The sequence below is a fragment of the Megalopta genalis genome, chromosome 1 (assembly GCF_051020955.1).
Source record: "Megalopta genalis isolate 19385.01 chromosome 1, iyMegGena1_principal, whole genome shotgun sequence".
In the NCBI taxonomy this organism is placed as follows: Eukaryota; Metazoa; Arthropoda; class Insecta; order Hymenoptera; family Halictidae; genus Megalopta; species Megalopta genalis.
In genome coordinates, this window is record NC_135013.1 from 15,304,946 (window position 1) to 15,323,877 (window position 18,932).

At 39.9% G+C, this 18,932-nt stretch overlaps 1 protein-coding gene across 2 annotated transcripts; it reads left to right on the forward strand.

Annotated features, from left to right (window-relative positions):
• The first annotated feature begins 377 nt into the window (after nucleotides 1–377).
• Nucleotides 378–18,839, forward strand: LOC117222958 (peptide transporter family 1). 2 transcript variants are annotated; one of them, XM_076522303.1, is made up of 10 exons: nucleotides 378–520; nucleotides 2,510–2,550; nucleotides 12,690–12,768; nucleotides 13,287–13,515; nucleotides 13,628–13,902; nucleotides 13,986–14,068; nucleotides 14,161–14,571; nucleotides 14,960–15,179; nucleotides 15,287–15,870; nucleotides 17,797–18,839. In XM_076522303.1, exons 1-10 carry the CDS (start codon nucleotides 487–489, stop codon nucleotides 17,980–17,982), a joined length of 2,142 nt encoding a protein of 713 aa, XP_076378418.1. In that variant the 5' UTR covers nucleotides 378–486; the 3' UTR covers nucleotides 17,983–18,839. The 2 variants fall into 2 exon arrangements, with proteins under 2 accessions (XP_076378418.1, XP_076378424.1); XM_076522309.1 differs by lacking the exons at nucleotides 378–520; nucleotides 2,510–2,550 and adding an exon at nucleotides 7,338–7,607.
• The last annotated feature ends 93 nt before the right edge of the window (nucleotides 18,840–18,932 follow it).

Here is an 18,932-nt window from a genome sequence, read left to right on the forward strand (position 1 = left end):
TGATGACTTCAAATGAGTAATGATCTCTTTTGATTACTGATACAGGTGCCAGATGCTTTTTATAAACGAATGACGTATTATCGGATTCCTCTATCTTTTCCGATAACGGGATGTGTCATCTTCATTGACACCAATTATGAGATGGCAATTATCCAGCGTTTCACCGTTATGATTATGATGATTATGGTGTGACAATGACAACGTCGCGTTGCGACGCGTCGTTGGCGATGTCGATTACTATGTCTGATAATAATCGTTTGGTCTTCGCCCCTAGGACTTCAACGGGCTGCGTCGAAACCGGCGATCTATCTGAATCAATTAGATTTCTATCAAATCGTCACGATATATCTCTCCGGAATTAATTGTTGGCTTTCATGTGTCGATTGATAAGCGGCCGATAAACATAAGATGATAGCAGAATTGGAAATCGGATCAGTATTCGTCTTAACGTTACAGGGATAGGCAGTGTTAACAATTGCGGGCACCATGACTGCAAGGAATTCTGGTCAGGATATTCAAGGTATCTCAGTCGTTCAAGTCAACATCCTTCACCATTTTCCTCTAGACTATCGCGATTAATTAAGGAAAGAAACCATAGTCGTAGGAGTTTACAATAATAAAATATATTGTTAGCGAATATTTTTACGTGTATAAAATCATCGAAGAGCCTAGCGATATTTGTTACCCAAAATTATTGATCCCTCTCGATTACACCTATGTTCGATGTGAAACAAATTCTACACTAGAAAAAGATTCATATTATTCTATCTACATTCATAATTAAAAATTCGTATAATATTTCAAATCATTGTAGATTAAGGTTCCAAATGGAAACTAGTTTATTTCAGTATCGAGTACGTTGACTAATTGCAAACAGGTTTATGGATTTACAATCGTAATCTATCACGGTAAGTGCCTGTCATAATTCAAGAAGAAATAATCATTCAAGATTAAAACTGCGGAATTCTGTATCTTGGATATTAATTGAGCTCAAGTCATTTCGCAGTGAATGACACCGACAAGTTATCTTTAATTAGTTAGTTTAACAAAGTCAGAATTTTGGAAAATAAATGAATAAACAGACGTAACATTCTGGTTTCAGATTTTGCTAGTGTCCAAGGGGACAATTGTGTGTCACAGTGCTATTCTTATACAAAATCTTGTTCTTTTCGAGTAAAAGGATGTTTTAGGCTGTTTTCTCGAGCATAATAGTTTGTAGATCATTCTTGAAGATCCTTATATTTTTTTATTGAACTTGTTACACGCCGGTTCATCGGTCTTAAGGCGTTATTTGGCAAGGGGCAGAAGTCAAAACGACTGCCAGTTCATTCCAATGACCACCTGATTGGACCGTGACCTAATTCGAAAGTTACAAATTGCGGTGACGCCTTTTAAATATTAATGAACGCAGGAATTGATTACTTTCTATTGACGCCGCTAGCGCGACCATAACTTTCGATGATACAAATAATGAATAATTTTACGATGTTCTGCACAATTTTTATTCACTTTTAAACCCAATCTTTCTGATAAAAAGGAAAGTGGAGTCAGCGCAGAAGTTCCGATAGGTTTTTGTCGCAACTAAATGAACAACACCTACTTGTAGATAAGAAAAGCGATTTGGAGATATACAAATTTATTGACGTAAACTAATAATTCCTTCGAGTCGATTTCCAAGCTATTCTTTGATAAAGCACAGTCGTCGAGAGTGCTACTAATAGTCCATCGATAGGTAAAATGTCGAATCGATAAAAATCTTTTCTTCGATGCAGACGTTGTTGCGGCGGCAATTTTGGAGAACGGTCCCTTCCGAACGTAACGAGAATCGGCGAATACGTACGAAGCATCCTGGTTAACTTTTTTTACTTATTCAAATGATTTCTATGACACTGTTATTTCGGAGAATGCGTTCCGTAAATAATGCTGCGTTTATAACGTCGCACAACTCGTGTTACTCACGTGTAAATCAGCAGTGCAAGCAACTTTTCTAGGTTCTGCGTCATTTCTGTAATCGATGCGATGAGATCATTTAAACGAAAAAAAAAAATAGATAATAAATGGAAAAGAATCGTTGAAATACCGTTAGCAACGTCGGTTTCTTTGCGTCAAGCGATTGGCCCCGATCACGAAGATATTTATTCCTCAATAAATGGAATTTTGAAACACTTTAGATAGCTGCAGAGTATATTAATTGTAACATTATATAAGAATCTTTGGGTTATGAAATGTGAGAGATAAAATTTGCGCAATAAGGTAAGAGGGATCAATTTTCAAATTATAAACTGAACAAAGCATTGGAGATAAATACAAATGTACATGTATATTCTGCCTGTTTATGTGTTTTTGTATACTAATTTTCAACGTAATCAAAATTCAGCAATGAAATAAATTAATAAATAGTGTTGTAATGTGTAATGACGATCTCGAGATAACAAAATTAAGATGTTACGTTAAGCGTTTCACCAAAATGTCACATCGGCTCTTCATTCTGTTATTTGTGTGCTTTCAGATCATCCGAACAGTGAAAACGACGCGGAGATTGATGAAAAGGTAAATACAAGCCTTTAATAACGATAGAATCGTCGTCAAGACGATTATCGTCATTGACGTCGAACGTCAACGAGACAATTTGGTGTTATTATGACTCGGTGATAAGCGACACTCGAAACATGATCGGTAAAAAATTCTCCTTTACAATAAAAACCGATGGAGATTACAATTTTGGAGTGGACGATTTCGTTGCACAATCGTCGACCAGCGTGGCCATATATGTAGTGTTCCCAAAATTTGGAACGTAACGATATGTTGTAAGAATCTTTCATGAAAATTTACCGATCACCTTTGTTGTGGTTCGCAAAATATACTTCAAAGGTGGGAAGTATTTAAGTCCTCATTTATAGCTGCATAATTTACAGTTTTCGGATCAGTTGCTTTTTACGAGTCACACTCTTAACTCATTGCAGTTGATCAAGATAGGAGAAAGGATATATTGCAAGCTCGCCAGCAAATAGCATTATCACTTTGCAGTTCGTAAACAATGGCGCACAACTTTTCCTTTCGCTTCGAGATTGCTATTTACCATTCGAATTTTATCACGAAAAGATTAGCGAACTACGCTTAATAATGCTACACGGAATTGTGGTTTAGCAACGTTATAAGTATTAGACAATTTCTTACGCAAACACCGCGTATTTTGTTAAATAATATTGTTACAAAACGGGTAGAATGACTTTAAACGACCCGCAAAGTATTTCGCATCATCAGCCAAGCATACGTTCGTTTGTCGGGCAAAATCGATAAGATGAATAATTTATGTTTATGAACTAGCCGCTAACCCGCTGACTGTAAAATTGACTCGTTCACCGAGATAGTTGAAGTTTATGTAATCTCTGACGCGAGGTTCACCTTCGCTTTTATTTATTGACAGTCGTTTACAGTGCGGGTCGACGCCTCGTTCACGTATTTACACGGGTATTGCAATATTATGCAATTTGTAATAAAGTTTTCTGGGTCGTCCGTTTTATTGCCGTGTGGGTTTCTCGAAAAGAAAAGTTCTACAGACCGATCCACAAGTATAGCGCAGAGGTTACTGGATTCTTGAATGAAACCAAAACCAAGAAGTTCGGATTTATAATTCGCGTCAATGTTCTTCTTGCGATCCAAGACTTCGACATAATCAGTTAAAATATCGATGTTCGCTTTATCAAGTCTGAAATCTCTTGCGCAGCTACTATAGCATGAATGTAACATTCTTAAACGATAAAAATCATCGCTTCAAGTATTATAGCAAATATAATACTTGTTTGGTATTGTAGCACACGCCGTTGCGTTGTGGACCAGTTTCGAAGTACAGTGGCCCACAAAAGTGTTCGTACATCTTTTAAAATGCGATGAATACATAGCATTTTTAGAACTGGACTAAGCGACTTGAATTTTTTTTTTTGATGATAGCGGGACTAGTCTACCAGACGATGACCAAAATGCTTTCTTTTAAATTTTGCTATTACTCGGAATGGCAAAAAAGAAACAAAAAGCTCTCGTTTACTGACCTTTTTTATCCGAGCCTGAACGAAAATTTAAAAAATGCATCTCGTAGATCTCGGTAACGTATACGCATGCTGAAAATTTTGTCGAAACCGGTTGACGTTGTTATGAGTTACGACAAATTGAAGATGCCAAAAATCGCAGTTTTATCACGATTTAAACCAAAAACTGGAAGAAATCTGCAGTTTCCTTAAATCTTTTAACGCCTGTAGCTCGACTCTGGGTTAACCGATTCCGATCAAATTTTCAACACGCGTATAAATTACCGACATCTACGAGAGATATTTCTTAAATGTTTCATATAGGCTCAGATAAAAAAGTTAAAAAACGAGAGTTTCTTATCTTTCTTTGTCATCCCAAGTATGTAATAGCAAAATTTAAAAAAGGCACTATAGTCATCGCCTAGTAGATTAGTCTCTGTATTATCTAAAAAAGAACTTGAAGTCACTTAGCTGATTTCGAAAGAAGTTATTACGTTTCAGAAGGTGTACGAACACTTTTGTGGGCCATTGTATGTACCTTGGACGGGAGAACCGGGAACAGATTTCACTTTTTTTCTTGACATTAAAATCATTCCATCGTATCGCTCGATACCTTGGAAACCATATTGCAAAAAAGACGTTGTCAGTTATACCGTTCGAGTCTCTATCGTATAAGATGCAAAACTTTTCCGAATTGCAATAGTATGTCAGTTCATTTAAGATAAAAATTGGCTTATCAAAACCGCAGTTTCCGGGCAATCTAATAATGTTCTCAAGCTCGGGCGATGTCTGTGCAGGGATCTTGGCAGAATTCGCCGCCATTTTCCATCGAAAGGAAATAATATATCATCTTTTATCGTAGATATCGCGCGGCGCTAAGCCGCTCAGATGCGCCGATATTAAAAATCGTTGATTATCTTTCTTTTCATCGAAGCGATCGTATCTCGGTAATTGAATGCGCCCTTTGTTCCATTGTAACTATTATAATCTAGTTCCACGTGTAACAGCCACGAAAGTCGTGCAATATTTGTTACAATTAAAACGAATATCAGTTAATTGATACTTATCGAAGATACGAGCATCGCCGCGTATCCAACAATGAAATGGTCGCATTTCATCGTTGTTTCCACGAATTGTTATTCAATCCCGATTAGATGCGTCGAGGAAGCTGACTCAAGGGTATATACTAGGAAGCGTGCGCGTTTTAGTGATAAAGAAAACAAGGACCGATGTTGTGTGGCGTTCAAGAGCGATTTTATACTCTGCAGACTTCGATGCTCTTCGGATCATTTTATGTTCCACAGTCGGGTGACATTGTTGTTTCGCTAACGCCACCTGTGTTTCACTTTCTAATTTTTCTGCTTCTTTTTCCCCTCTAAAACATGTCCGACCCCCGTTGCACAAGTAAAAAATATAAAGATCTGCGAAGCAGAACAAATAGAGGCGCAGGAGTTCTCCGGCAGGAAAATGTTCTTTTCTCAAAAAGTCTGAAAATCCGCGGAAGGGATACTACAAGGAATACTACTTTTGAACGAACGAACGAGGCAAATGAAATATAATTGCAGCCGACCACACAATTAAGTAGCGAGCGCGTGGCGGTCGTTTAATTGTAATGGGCGCCGGCGTTTGCGCGATAATTGCGGATAGTTTAGGAAGTTGCGTGCAATTTTACCAAGATCCTTGAGTTATCCTATTTCTGATTTCTGTATCCGTATCAGTCTGCAAGCATCTCGCGAGCATCGCCAGATTTCCTTCGTTGCTTTCAAAGTCTCGGACTGATTCTGTTCGCTGTATGAAAATCACGAGGCGTTTGTTAGTTCAGAATTTTGCTTAACATACATTTCTGTAAAACTCTACGGACACGGTAGCAAGTAGAGGAGTAGGGCACACGAGAGATCAACGTTCATTGTGGCCCTGATACACAGAGAGACGTAAGTAGTTGAGACACGCGACACAAGATCGGTACTTTCACGCAGCAGGAACTCAAGATCTGTACAGAGCGATCCTAAACCCTGTGCCGAGCTCGATCTTATACTTCGCGACAAAATTCTACAGCCGGACAGCCCCAAAAATATTTGCCATTTTATAGCCGTGTCTTCTAGATTTCGTTTTAACGTCGTACATTAATCTTAATCGATGCTTGATCCTCCCCATTACTTTCTCATAATTTGCCCTAAGCTAATGACAAGAGTAAAATATTATTAGTCAGATAGAAGACTCCATGTCTATTACTTGGTCACCCTTTATCTTTCATAATGTTTTCTAACGAAATCATCGAAATAGGATACGTTAAATCGGCGCAAGTCTAAATACGACGTTAGCGCTAAAACAATAACAACAATATAACAAGATCAGCTTTCATTTAAAATATTCCGCCTGACCAAATAAACACATCTACCAATCGTTCAAGATAATCTGACGTTCAAAATCCTTCTACTATTGTAATCGAATTAAAAATAACGAAAAATAATCTAACTTCATGTGAAATTGATTAAACAATAGACCGAATCGATCCTAATATACATAGAATAATTAGAATTTGATGATCAACCTATTAACATTACAGGGTAAACATTTACACCAAATAATCTCAATAACATTGATATTCCTAAATTTATAGGAAAAGTATTCAGAAAAAATGGATATAAGATAATTCTCAAAGATAAAACCAACATCAATATAGGTATCAACAAATAATAATCGAAATTAATCTTCTCAAGTATACCTTAAAACCAATCGCTCAAATAAAGTTAAAAATGCTAAATCTTATTATTATTCTTATTATTAGCAACAATAAGAAGAACAAAAAATGATAACGGTATCATTATCATAAAAATTATATTATCTATATATTATTATATAATTAAATTCTAATCCACTTTTTCTCTACCAAGATAAATCATTTCACACGATAATAACAATAATTTTATTATTAATATTAAATCAGAGCAGATCTTCGTGATCCCAATAAATTCAAGCTAAAGAATCGGAAATTTGTCATTCCGACATAAATAAATTGAACATCGTTTACCTTAGAAAGTAACAAGACAATATCGTACGAAAAGAACTCGTGTATTTATGACATAGCCGAAACGAGACGGGTCCAGTCATCTCGCATACCAAATACATAATTTGACTCGATTTTCCTGCGCGAATCAGATCAACACCTGTAAAACTGCTACACAGTTACTGCAACGCGAAACAAACACCATCGGCACGGTTTTCACGTGCAACAACGCAACCGGACTCGGCGTTTATGATCGTCCTGTACCCCTCTACCACGCCGAACTTAGATATCCGTAGGTGCTCGTCGACGAAGTCAACAGTGCAAGTTTGTGAACCAAGCGAGTGTGTACGTCGACGGTGTTTCCGCTCAGTATCGCGTCGATCTTCGCCGATTTTCACGACGCATGCGTCGCGCGACGATCCAAAGCTGTTCGCGACCCAGCACGAGGATGATCTAGAGCAGAGATCGACACGACCCCGTCCCGAGATCGAGACTTTCCCGGATATCGATCGTCGATCTGAACCGCGATCGGAAAAATCGCCACGATGGCCGAGAAACGTGTAAACAGCAACGAGGTAGGGATCCGGATGGAATTTTCCCCGACTCCATCCGATTATCTGGGCATGATTTCCAGATTTAATCTGGTGACAATCGATGGGAGTTTTGATTACTTTCTGATTATGTAACGCCGTACCATTCCGATAACAATCATCGGTCTTCGATGCTTCGGATCCTTAAACATTCGCAGGAGAGTGAAACGAGTCTAGGAATTGACGAGTTTGGGAATTGCCGCGTGAGGTAATGATGATGACGATGATGATGATGATGACAGCGAGTGCCAGACTCGGACCAGACTCGGCAAGCTCTGACAGCGTTGTCATAAAGCGTAACCTGGGGATTCTCGAAATCGCTCGGTGCCCGATGTGTTTGTATGTGTGTGCGTATGTGACAATGTATTTCGAAGCTGATACTGCTCCAGGTTTTTATAAGAATGCAATGTCATCGTTGATGCCGATTTTGTGTTCGATGTTATAATGTTGTGTTCGATGAACGAATTATCGATTCTTCGTGTTTTACTCGCGTTCGAACCTTTTGCTACCGGAATGTGAAAGGAATTATGCATTACGTGACGGCTTCTGATACCTACTTTGAGCCAGTTTCGTTTCAGAAACGTATCGTTCCTGCCGATTACGTCGCTTTCGCTGGCCATGTACATAATACACCAACATAAATAGCATAGTTTCGGCGATTTTTTTTAATACATTGTTAGCATGATTCTGAGCAACTTTCTCAACTTGAACATAATTAGCAGAAAATCTTAGTTTTCTGCTACTACACAATAGAATCTGCGTATATCATGTCAGTGGCAGCATATGCGTCAGATCTGTACGGATAATATTTCATGCTAAATTGTAGATTGTGAGAGTCGACGGAGTTGTTTGTTCGCTGCACTCGCACGAAAAGAAACTAACCAATTTCGCTTACTATCGTAATGGAAAATCAAATGTTAAATTGTGACAATTGTCGGAGTTGCTCGCTGGTGCGAAAATAACTCTGTTCTCTTCGCGCTGCGATATACAAGGTGTCATGTAACCGATGGTACGTCAAAGAATGAGTCGAAGATAAAAAGAGTAATATTTTTCGTTTAAAAATGAAGTTTCTCGAGAAAATTGAATTGAAAGATGCGTCAAGTTCGCGTGGCTTGTATTGTAACGAGAAGTAGCGACCACACAGACGTGCCACTCGATTCCAATTCAATAGCATTAATTTTTCAACCTACTTTTTCTCGAATGAAAAAAACATTATTCTATCTTTTCGACTTATTTTTTTACGTAGAATCAACGCCTATGCGCCTATCAATGCGCTTGTCAACGCCTATCAGTTACATGACATCCTGTATTTAGCAGATAATTATTTCAAGTTCACTCGTTGCATGTATACATAGGTCGTTAACGGTCGTCGCAAGAAACAGTAAATAAGTGTGTACACACACGATCGGATTCAATGCAATAGTAGCAACAGCTTTTCGCGAATATCTCGGAAACTAAAGTTTCCCGCTAATTGTGCCTGAAGGGAAAATTTGCACAGGGAAATTGGCCGCTTTCGTTTTTTATCCGCCGCAAAATCATCGGCATGCGTCGACGGGAAATCTATAGAGTCACGTGAACTTAATCGCAGAAGAGAAAAATTCTTTATTAAATGATTCACATGAGAAATTCAAAGTGTACTTCGTCATTGTAGAAACACAACCAGTCGACAATCGGAAGGCCTACTTCCTGGGCGCGGTTTCAATCAGCTGAGCACGTAACTGCTTATGATCACGCTTCATAAAAATATTTCAGCACTGCACGAATAAATCGTACAATTCTTTAGGTCTCGCGAATTTTTCGCAGGCTCTATTGTTTATCCCTAAATTTTTACATAGGACTAACAATCTGTTCTTAGGCTCCTTTTTGCACAGGCTATGCAGAAATTATGGTTTCTTTCTAAGGCTTCGTGGGCACCGCGCCTAAGATGTCTATTGTCGAAGACAGTTTTGTAAAATTTTGTCAACCTTCTGCGACCGTTTCTTGCCACTCGAACGATACAATGTATCAGCGATATATATCATTAGAGCGTTGGAACAACGATGTATCATAACACAGGTGTTCGCGCGCATGTGTCGATCATCGATCGATAAAGATATATTATCGATATGTACTTCCTGAAACATTCTCATCGGAATGAAAATCTTTTCATTCGAATTTATCTCCTCTCGGCTGTCCAGCTATCTACATATAAATAGTATAAACTCAATAGGAGAAGGTCCTTTGTCACTGTCTATTTACAACGTCGGCTTCAAGCTTTCCATCGAGCCGCATTTTGCTTGTTCGCTACCGAAGAAACACGTTCGTTTGAACGGTAGATGTTGAATAATGCATGAAAGGTAGCTTTTAAAGGACACATTTGACGGACGACGTGATTCAGAACGCATCCACTAGCCCTATTCGATCTAGCAACGATCGCATCACCGCGCAATGTCGAGACACGTGTTCCAAATTCGAACAATTTTTATAATACCGCGTTCAACATCCAATGGAAACGCACGGTCGCTAACATATGGAGGACACCTATGTATAGTAATTTCTCCCTAATTCGCACACTTAAATTGCGCACAGAAGACAAGGCTCGAATTATCGTATTTCCTTTTCCCAAATTGTCCATTTTTGTGCGCGATCTGAGCGCGAATTAGGGAGAAATTACTGTATAGACTTGTGTACACATTTATTCATTTTATGTTCATTATTCGAGGAAATATTTTTTGAACGATTGTTTTATGAATAATATAAAAATATTCCTTTATTAATTCATCGTTTCGACCGTCAAGCAAAAGAAACCGGATTCACTGATCGACACCTGGGTCCTCCAAACGTGGTTGATGTGCGATTCGACCGAGATAGCAACAAACGCGTTATTGTACTCCAAAAATGTCTCGCAATCCGGAAATGGTGGATTCCTCAGATCATTTGAAGCAACTTCTTCCTTTATAAGAATTTTCTCCAAGGCACCGCTAACGAGTTATTAACGAAAAACAGAGACCAATAAGAATCGAGTACGGCTGACGCGAGGCGGCCCAGCCAACCAGCGCACGAAGTCCAGTTCCGCTTATTATTGGCTCGGTCGCCTCGCGCCAGCTGAGCTGGGATTCGACCGCCTCGACCGCTGGCGCCGTTGGCTCGGCCGCCTCGCGCCAGCTGAGCTGGGATTCGACCGCTCGACCGCTGGCGCCGTTGGCTCGGCCGGCTCGCGCCAGATAAGCTCGCCTCTCATTAGTCACTGTTTTTCGTTAATAACTCGTTAACGGTGCCTCGGAGAAAATTTTTGTAAAGGAAAAAGTTGCTTCAAATGGCCCGAAGAATCCGCCACTTTCAAATTGCGAGACATTTTTGGGACACCCTGTATTTCGCGCATCCATACCTGGCATTCGCACAGTCACATTCGTACCTTGTGTTTCGATGAATCGAATCGGACACTTTTTTATATCATACAAGTTCTTTATTCCACGATCACCTTACTTCCCGTTTCGCGGGAACAGTTAGCCCCGAGAGTTTCGTGCTCTTAGGAATTTGTATGTATGTACATATTTTGAAGTGACTGTTTTGAGTTTGTATCCTAATATACATATTGGTACAGACTATGAAGAAGAGAGGGGGGGGCGCGGATGTGACATCGTTCATATCGCGTCGGGGATGAGTAACGCGGATGCATAACTCCTGGGTTAAGACAATTGGCTTGAAAACAACTGACTGAGCGAGACAGTTAGATCATCTAACAGTTTGTAAATACCGTAGGCGGCATCTGATAATAATGATTATCAATAAAGCAGCGAGAAGAGTTGAATTGAATTTTAGATTACTCGAATAGCAGGCTGTATATCTGAAATTCGTTTTATCTCTTCCACCGAGTTTGAAATCTGTTAAAACTTGTTCATTTCGCAATATCCCGAGTACACGTGTACACCATAAAATTAGCAGTCCACTAAGGACATTTGAAGCTGAAACGAAATTAGGTCGTTTATAGCGGCATACTTAATGTCCCGGTTGATTTGAAGTGTTCTTATCTTATCGCTGTCAATTACAACAACTGCGAGCGAAGTCGTTCTTAAAAGTGTAATGGAAATTCTTTGATTAACAGCTTACAATATTTTTACGCGCGATGTTAACTTACGGCTGCAAATATCGAATAGCGCGAAAATATTCACAGTCTCGCATTTCGAACGTTCTGTTCCTTGAATTAGTCACGGGACAGGCAACCATTCAGGATCCTGATCGAAACAATACCATTCACTGTTCTGTGCATCATGTATGATTCACAGTTAAAATCAATATTCATGTTTGACAATAGATACCTACAATGGAAAAATGTTAACAGATTAGCTCCGTACACTACGATTTCCATCAGAGTGATGGCACATTTTTGTCGTTCATGAATTCCTACGCGAGAAACAACATTTCATATTTATCGCTCATCTACATTTTAATCGTAATTGCGAGATATCGACAACGGACAAATTCAATTTGATTTCTATTGAAAGTATTTAGCACAATTCTGATGCATAATATCCGATACGATGTTATAGTGCAACGTGTAAATAATGGCAGATCTAAACTGAGCATTTCAGCGTCCTCAACGATGACCATGTCTAATCTATAGTATACAATTTTAATAGAAATGTTGTTACACATTATTCTAAAGTAGTCTTCTAAAAACGTGTTTCACATGCAAGTACATCTTTTGTTTTTGGGACTGAAAAATAGCAACGGGTCGTTCAGTGGATCAAAATCCTTGAAGCGACCGAGAATAAGTGTAGAAAATGATCGCAAGAGTTACTTCAGGATCGAATAAATTCGATCAACACGGCGCACTATTTGTTGAGGATATTGGGAATCTGGAAGATGAAAGAAGCATAGCAACGTGTCAGATAACGTTTGTTGTATTAGCGCGGCCTTCGCGTTTCTATCGTGGAGAATGGATTCTTTAAAACGTCGGCATTGACGACAGAGTTAAATCGGGGTCAAAGCCATCATCGCGTTTCGCAATTTGTTAGCATTTAGTCCATTAGTGATGGAATTGCAGTCTTAATCTAATCGATCTTGTTTTTTTTTTATATTTTGCAGAAGTTGAAGTATCCCAAGTCCGTATTCTTCATCATCAGCAATGAGTTCTGCGAGAGGTTCAGTTTCTATGGAATGCGAAGTACGTCGTAATTAAATGAACAATCCTTCTCCGGTTTAAGAAATATTTTCTTTGAGTCTTGCACGTTTTCTTGTCTTCGAATCTTTTACATTTTACAGTGCAGACATAAGCAAACACGAACGTACAATAAGATGTGTGATCGATGGATGGTTTTATGCATTTGCGAGGCGAACGAGTAACGGAATAACTTTTTTTCAAGTTGTACCAAACGACTTGATCCCTTTTTTGAGACGGTACAAGGACTAATTTACTATATAACGTGTTAAAACTTTGTTAGAAAAATTGCGACTGATTGGGACGAGAAAAGATAATTATCTAAGCCTGTAACGAAAGTTTTACAACATCCACGTTTTAAAATATGTGCGAATATTTTTGTGACAGACCGTGCCTGTGACAGTTTGATTTAGAAGTTTGCAATGGGCGATAAAATACTGGAACGCCATCGCTATCGATGCAGTGGCCATCCTATGCCAATGTACTAGACATACGGTTAACCAGTGAAACTTGCATGTGTACAGCCGTGTTGACGCTGTACCTGGTGCAGTCCTTGAAGTACGATGACAGCACGACCACCGTGATCTACCATGCTTTCACGATGCTGGCGTATTTCTTCCCTCTGCTTGGAGCGATGTTGGCGGATTCGTGGCTCGGAAAATTCCGCACGATCTTCTACCTGAGCATCATCTACGCGGCAGGTCAAATCCTCCTGGCCTTGGCCGCAGCTCCGCCGATTGGACTTTCGCCGAGGTACGCGATTTCTCTGCACAATCCAATATTTTGAGCAATTCCAACAGAAAACCAATTAATTGCTAAATTTTACACGATTCGAGCTCTATACATTGATCGTTCAACATTGCAGGGAATTCTCGATGCTTGGCTTAGTTCTGATAGCCATCGGGACCGGCGGTATAAAACCCTGCGTGTCGGCGTTCGGCGGCGACCAATTCATCCTGCCTCAGCAGGAACGCTACCTGTCCACTTTCTTCTCCATCTTCTACTTCTCCATCAACTTCGGCTCCCTGATCTCGAGCTTCCTCACACCCGAACTTCGCAGAGGCGTGAAATGCTTCGGCGAGAACTCCTGCTACTCTCTGGCGTTCATGGTGCCGGCGGTCCTCATGACCATCTCCATAGGTGGGTCCCTAGTCCGAAAATATGTTCTTATTAATGAGCGATTTTTCAAGCATGAGAATTCAGCGAAATGCTTACTTTTCTAGTGATATTTGTGCTCGGAAGACCACTGTACAGGATAACGAAACCCAAGGACAACGTCATCGTGCAGGTCTCAAAATGCATCTCCGTGAGTTTCATTGTTCAGTAACAAACGAATCGTTTGTCTGAAATAATTGAGACGCAACGCAGATGCAACGTCGGACTACTTGAACATTTCAGCACGCCATTTACAACAAGGTGACATCGAAAAAGAAGCGAGACCATTGGCTGGACTACGCCGACGACCAGTACGACAAGACCATGATCAGCGATATCAGGGACACCCTGCAAGTGCTGATACTGTTCATCCCTATACCGATCTTCTGGGCGTTGTTCGACCAGCAAGGATCGAGATGGACGCTCCAGGCGGCGCGAATGAACGGCGAGATCGGCAGCTGGCTGTTGCAGCCAGACCAGATGCAGGTGATCAACCCCCTACTGGTACTCGCCTTCATCCCCCTCTTCGAAGCTTGTATATATCCGCTTATGGCGAAGATTGGAATTCGGTCGCCGCTAAGGAAGCTGACGATCGGAGGTTTGCTGGCCGCTCTAGCCTTCGTTGTGTCGGCTATCGTCGAATATCAACTCGAGGTAGGCAGCCGAACGGACAGCACTATACAGGGTGTCCCAAAAATGTCTCGCAATCCGAAAGTAGGGGATTCCTGAGGTCATTCGAAGCAACTTTTTCCTTAGCGAAAACGCAATCCGCGGCTTCGTTTACGAGTTATTAACGAAAAACAGTGGCCAATCAGAGGCGAGATCATTTGGCGCGAGACGGCCGAGCCAATGAGCGGAACTGAGCTCCGCGCACTCGTTGACTGGGCCGCCGCGTGCCAGCCGATTGCATTTTCGCTCAGGATTCCTCTACTTTAGGACTACGAGACATTTTTGGGACACCCTGTATAGATAGTTTTTGTTCTGCGTCAGAGTGATCGAAAGCGTCCTTGTTGTTTATGTTTTTCTTGTTGCTTTTGTCTAGCCTACGTATGCGGTGCTGCCGACGCAAGGGGGGGCTCAGGTGCGATTCTTCAACACCCTAAACTGTAACGGGAATGTTACTTTGGAAGATAATAATTTTGATCTCCCACCGATGGAGATGTGGGTGAATAAAAGCATCTCAGTGAATGAAATAAGAGAAATGAATTTCACGGCAGACTTCACAAGATGCAAGATACCAAAATGGAATGACATTTTAACAGGTAGGCGTCTACGATGTTCACTGGCATCGCACTTAAGTCCATATTGCGAGTCTATGTTTGAAGTGGAATCTATCTCGATAACTTAATTGTAACGGTCTCCGCTGAAGGTAAAATCAATGTTTCGGAGGCGAAAGCAACATCCTGGGTATTCATGCAGAACGATTTCGTCTACTACGAGGATTCGGTGCAGAAATCGTCGTCGGGCAACCCGTTGATACGTGTTGTGTTGTCGAAGGATAACCTTGACGAAGAAATCGCGTTCGAAATCTACGACGACAACGGTCGTGTCTTTAACACCACTGTTAAAGACCCAAGGATAACTATGACCGATTTAAACGAAACGGTCCCGGGCATGTACGATATTCATCTGAACGGCAAGAAGATGCTCAGCGGCGTGCCGCTGAAACTCGGCGGAGTTTACACCTTCGTTGGCAATACGATACCTGGGTATACTAACCTGAGTGTGATCCAGATCACCGAACCGAATACCATGCACGTATTGTGGATGATACCGCAATACGTCCTCATCACTATGGGGGAGGTGATGTTCTCCGTGACGGGATTGGAGTTCGCCTTCACGCAAGCACCGTCCAGCATGAAGTCCATCTTGCAGGCCACCTGGCAACTGACAGTGGCCGTCGGTAACCTCATCGTCCTCATCATCGCTGAAGCTAAGATTTTCGACAGACAGGCAAGTAGAGTCTTTCCAAGATTGCATTTTTTATTAGTCTGAAAACCTCGGTTCTTAAGAAATTCAGTTTCGAGAAGGGAAATTGAAATTTCACTTCAATAAACTTTTCTGCTTCCGCTGTACAAGCTGTACAGCTTTGCCAGATTCTTAACTTGTTAGAATTCTGGCTCCGGATCATTTCTGATCGTGATGGTATATTTTGTTATTTTGTTATGGGTAGTGGAATGTGTTTAAACAAGTTCTGAACTACACCTCTATTTTCTTGTATATTATCGCTTTGTCTAAAATATGATGATCGTGGAGCTAAATGAATGTTTTTAGAGTATCGAAATGTTCGAGCGTTTTTTCGGCATACAAAATTGAACATAGAATATAATTATAGATAATTATTGCACGATAGACAGTTCAGGGGCTGAAAAGATATTCTGAGCATACATCAATGTTCAGCAGATTCTTCTGTATGCATATATTGCAAACGAAATGCATTTATTATTACAAATATTGCAGTAAGATGCAATGCAAAATTCGGCACGAATCATGTGCTTCTTACGATATAAAAATAGCAATAATAAAAAAATGCTCAAACAATTGGAACTTTCTACCGATGGATTTCCTGCTTTTTGGAAAGGATCGGTGACGTTATTTCCAAAATTTATGGTGGCAGGTGGCATCACGTGTTAAATCTATGGGAATTAACTCTCTGTCGGTAAAATTGTCGAACAGTTTGAGCGTTTTGCCACTAGACCAATTGGCGCTGTATGGAGCCCTGCTTAGATAATGTACATATGCTACTAGACACGGCAGGTATATAGTGCGTGTACAAAAAAGTCAGAAGCTCGATGAAGAAAAGATAGTTAGATATCATGAAAGATAGTTCTCTGTGACGTGGTAGGGAATAAAGTTCAAGTTCAAACCTTAGAAGCTAACTATGTACTGGTATTCACTATCCATCATCGTGTTTTTGAACATTTCTTAGGCTGCAAAGAGAATCAAAATAGTGGCAGAAACGTATCTTTCTCCACCAGTGAGTATTTCATTACTCTTAACCTGGGTATCAGCTAAATATAATATTTCATACTAAATTAATTCAATTTGCTTCCTAAACATTAAACATTTTCGTATATTCATTAATGTCGAGTATTAAAACAGTTCAACACATTTGGAGCATCGGTGTGTCACTCTTTCGAAATTACAGATATACATATAATACTAGCATAGTTTATACATCGAGTTCACAGTGACGTCATGTAGATGATTCGTCTTTGCTTCAGGCAAACTATCTGAAGCCCCTGAACTGAGCTTTGAGATTTTGCCACAAGCGGTACCTCAAGCGTCTACCAACGCTTTTAAGTTTTTCATGAACTGAATGGACTTCTCCATTGAAGTCCTTTCACTTTTTAGAGCCCGAATGAAAGATAGACGAATGCACTTTATGACACGTCATTCGAATAGTTTTGTAGTATTTATACTATTATACAGGGTGTTCTATAATTACGTTAACACCCGGAAATGGGTAAGAAGAAAATGCAATTCGCGGCTTTGCGACTTATTAACGAAAAACACTGACCAATGAGAGGTGAGCCCGGTTGACGTGACGCGGTCAAGCCAACGAGCGAATCGAACGATCTCGCCTCTCATTGGTCACTGTTTTTTGTTAATAACTCGTAAACGAAGTCGTGGATTGCATTTTCCCTAAGGAAAAAGTTACTTCAAATGATCTCAGGTATCGCTTCTTTCCGGGTGTTAACATGATTATAGGATACCCCGTATATGCGAAATTATAAAAATGTATACACACACATACTATTGTATTTGGGAGAGCGTATGGAAGCGTTTTATGCAAGAAACATTCATGTAACTTCCATGGTCGAAGCAGAGAATATGTTTAAAGACTCGCGGAATTTGATGGGAACTTTTGATCCACAGATTTTCGAGTTCCTTCTATTCGCCGGACTTATGGCCGTCGACATGATTTTATTCGCCATAATGGCGCAATTCTATAGGTACATTGTGACGCCTGAAGAGGAAGTCGCCAGCGACGATATCCACATGAAGGAGGAAAGAGGTATTCTTAATAAGTCCTACCAGGACGACGAGAAAAGAACTGATTAACTATTGGATCTGAGAACTATTACGTAATTCCATGAGACTATAGGTGTTTGAGACAACTTTAAACACACCTTATAGAACATTTCTCGAAAGGAATTACACTGGACCGAATCCAGGATAGAGAAGTCCTATTAAGCCGTCAAGATTTTTTGAAATTTAATTATTGACTGAATCTTTCCATTCGAATAGTATTTTACTTAACTACCCCTTTTGATATGTATACCTGGATCCACCCTTGTTTAACACATTGATTACCATTAGGTCGCAGAATTATTTATCGGAACAATTGATACCAGTTTGATGGTATTTTTTCAAGTTTTGTTTCGTTAAATGCTTGCACTTTACTGTCAATAGTTTTCCACAAGAAAAATATATATTTGTGTATTTAACAGATCCTGTAACCTTCGCGAGTCCTATTCGGTATTATTAGGTAATCAAATAAATTACCTTGATTGTGGTTGACATTCCACACGTTTGCAATCGAAATGTGCACAAGATTTTGTTCCGAGGCATTGTGAACAATTTTCCGTCTTTGATGATGACTTTACCCTGTTTCAAGGGTAGCAGATGTGTAAAATGGAGTTGAACGATGTTCATACTTTTAATGAAAAACTGAAGTTCCGTTTATCGGAGAATCTTGTTAAGGATAAATATTAAGAAATTTAATTGATTATCAACTTTCGAACCAGCTGCATCCCATGAAAATTGGTTAAAAATAATCGACTTAAAATTCTGTATCTCTAATTAACTGAATCGTTCAGACGCCACAATTTTGTAAATAAGTACTCGTAAATGTAAGAATAAAATATTTTTGTATAAAAGTGACACAGCCGTCGAATAAAAGGCATTTGTAAAATGAACTCTAATTATCCTGTGCTTTGAGAAAACGATCATCTACATCCTTGGGCGTGATCATTCGGAACGCTTAACGAGTAACGAACGTGATAGAACGA

Bases quoted from the DNA above. Each gene is read 5' to 3' on its own strand.
- LOC117222958 (XM_076522303.1), top strand. From the start codon at position 487: ATGACTGCAAGGAATTCTGGTCAGGATATTCAAG. The intron at 12,769-13,286 runs GTACGTCGTAAT...GCATGTGTACAG, and splicing joins CAGTTTCTATGGAATGCGAA to CCGTGTTGACGCTGTACCTG. The intron at 15,871-17,796 runs GCAAGTAGAGTC...TTTGATCCACAG, and splicing joins CTAAGATTTTCGACAGACAG to ATTTTCGAGTTCCTTCTATT.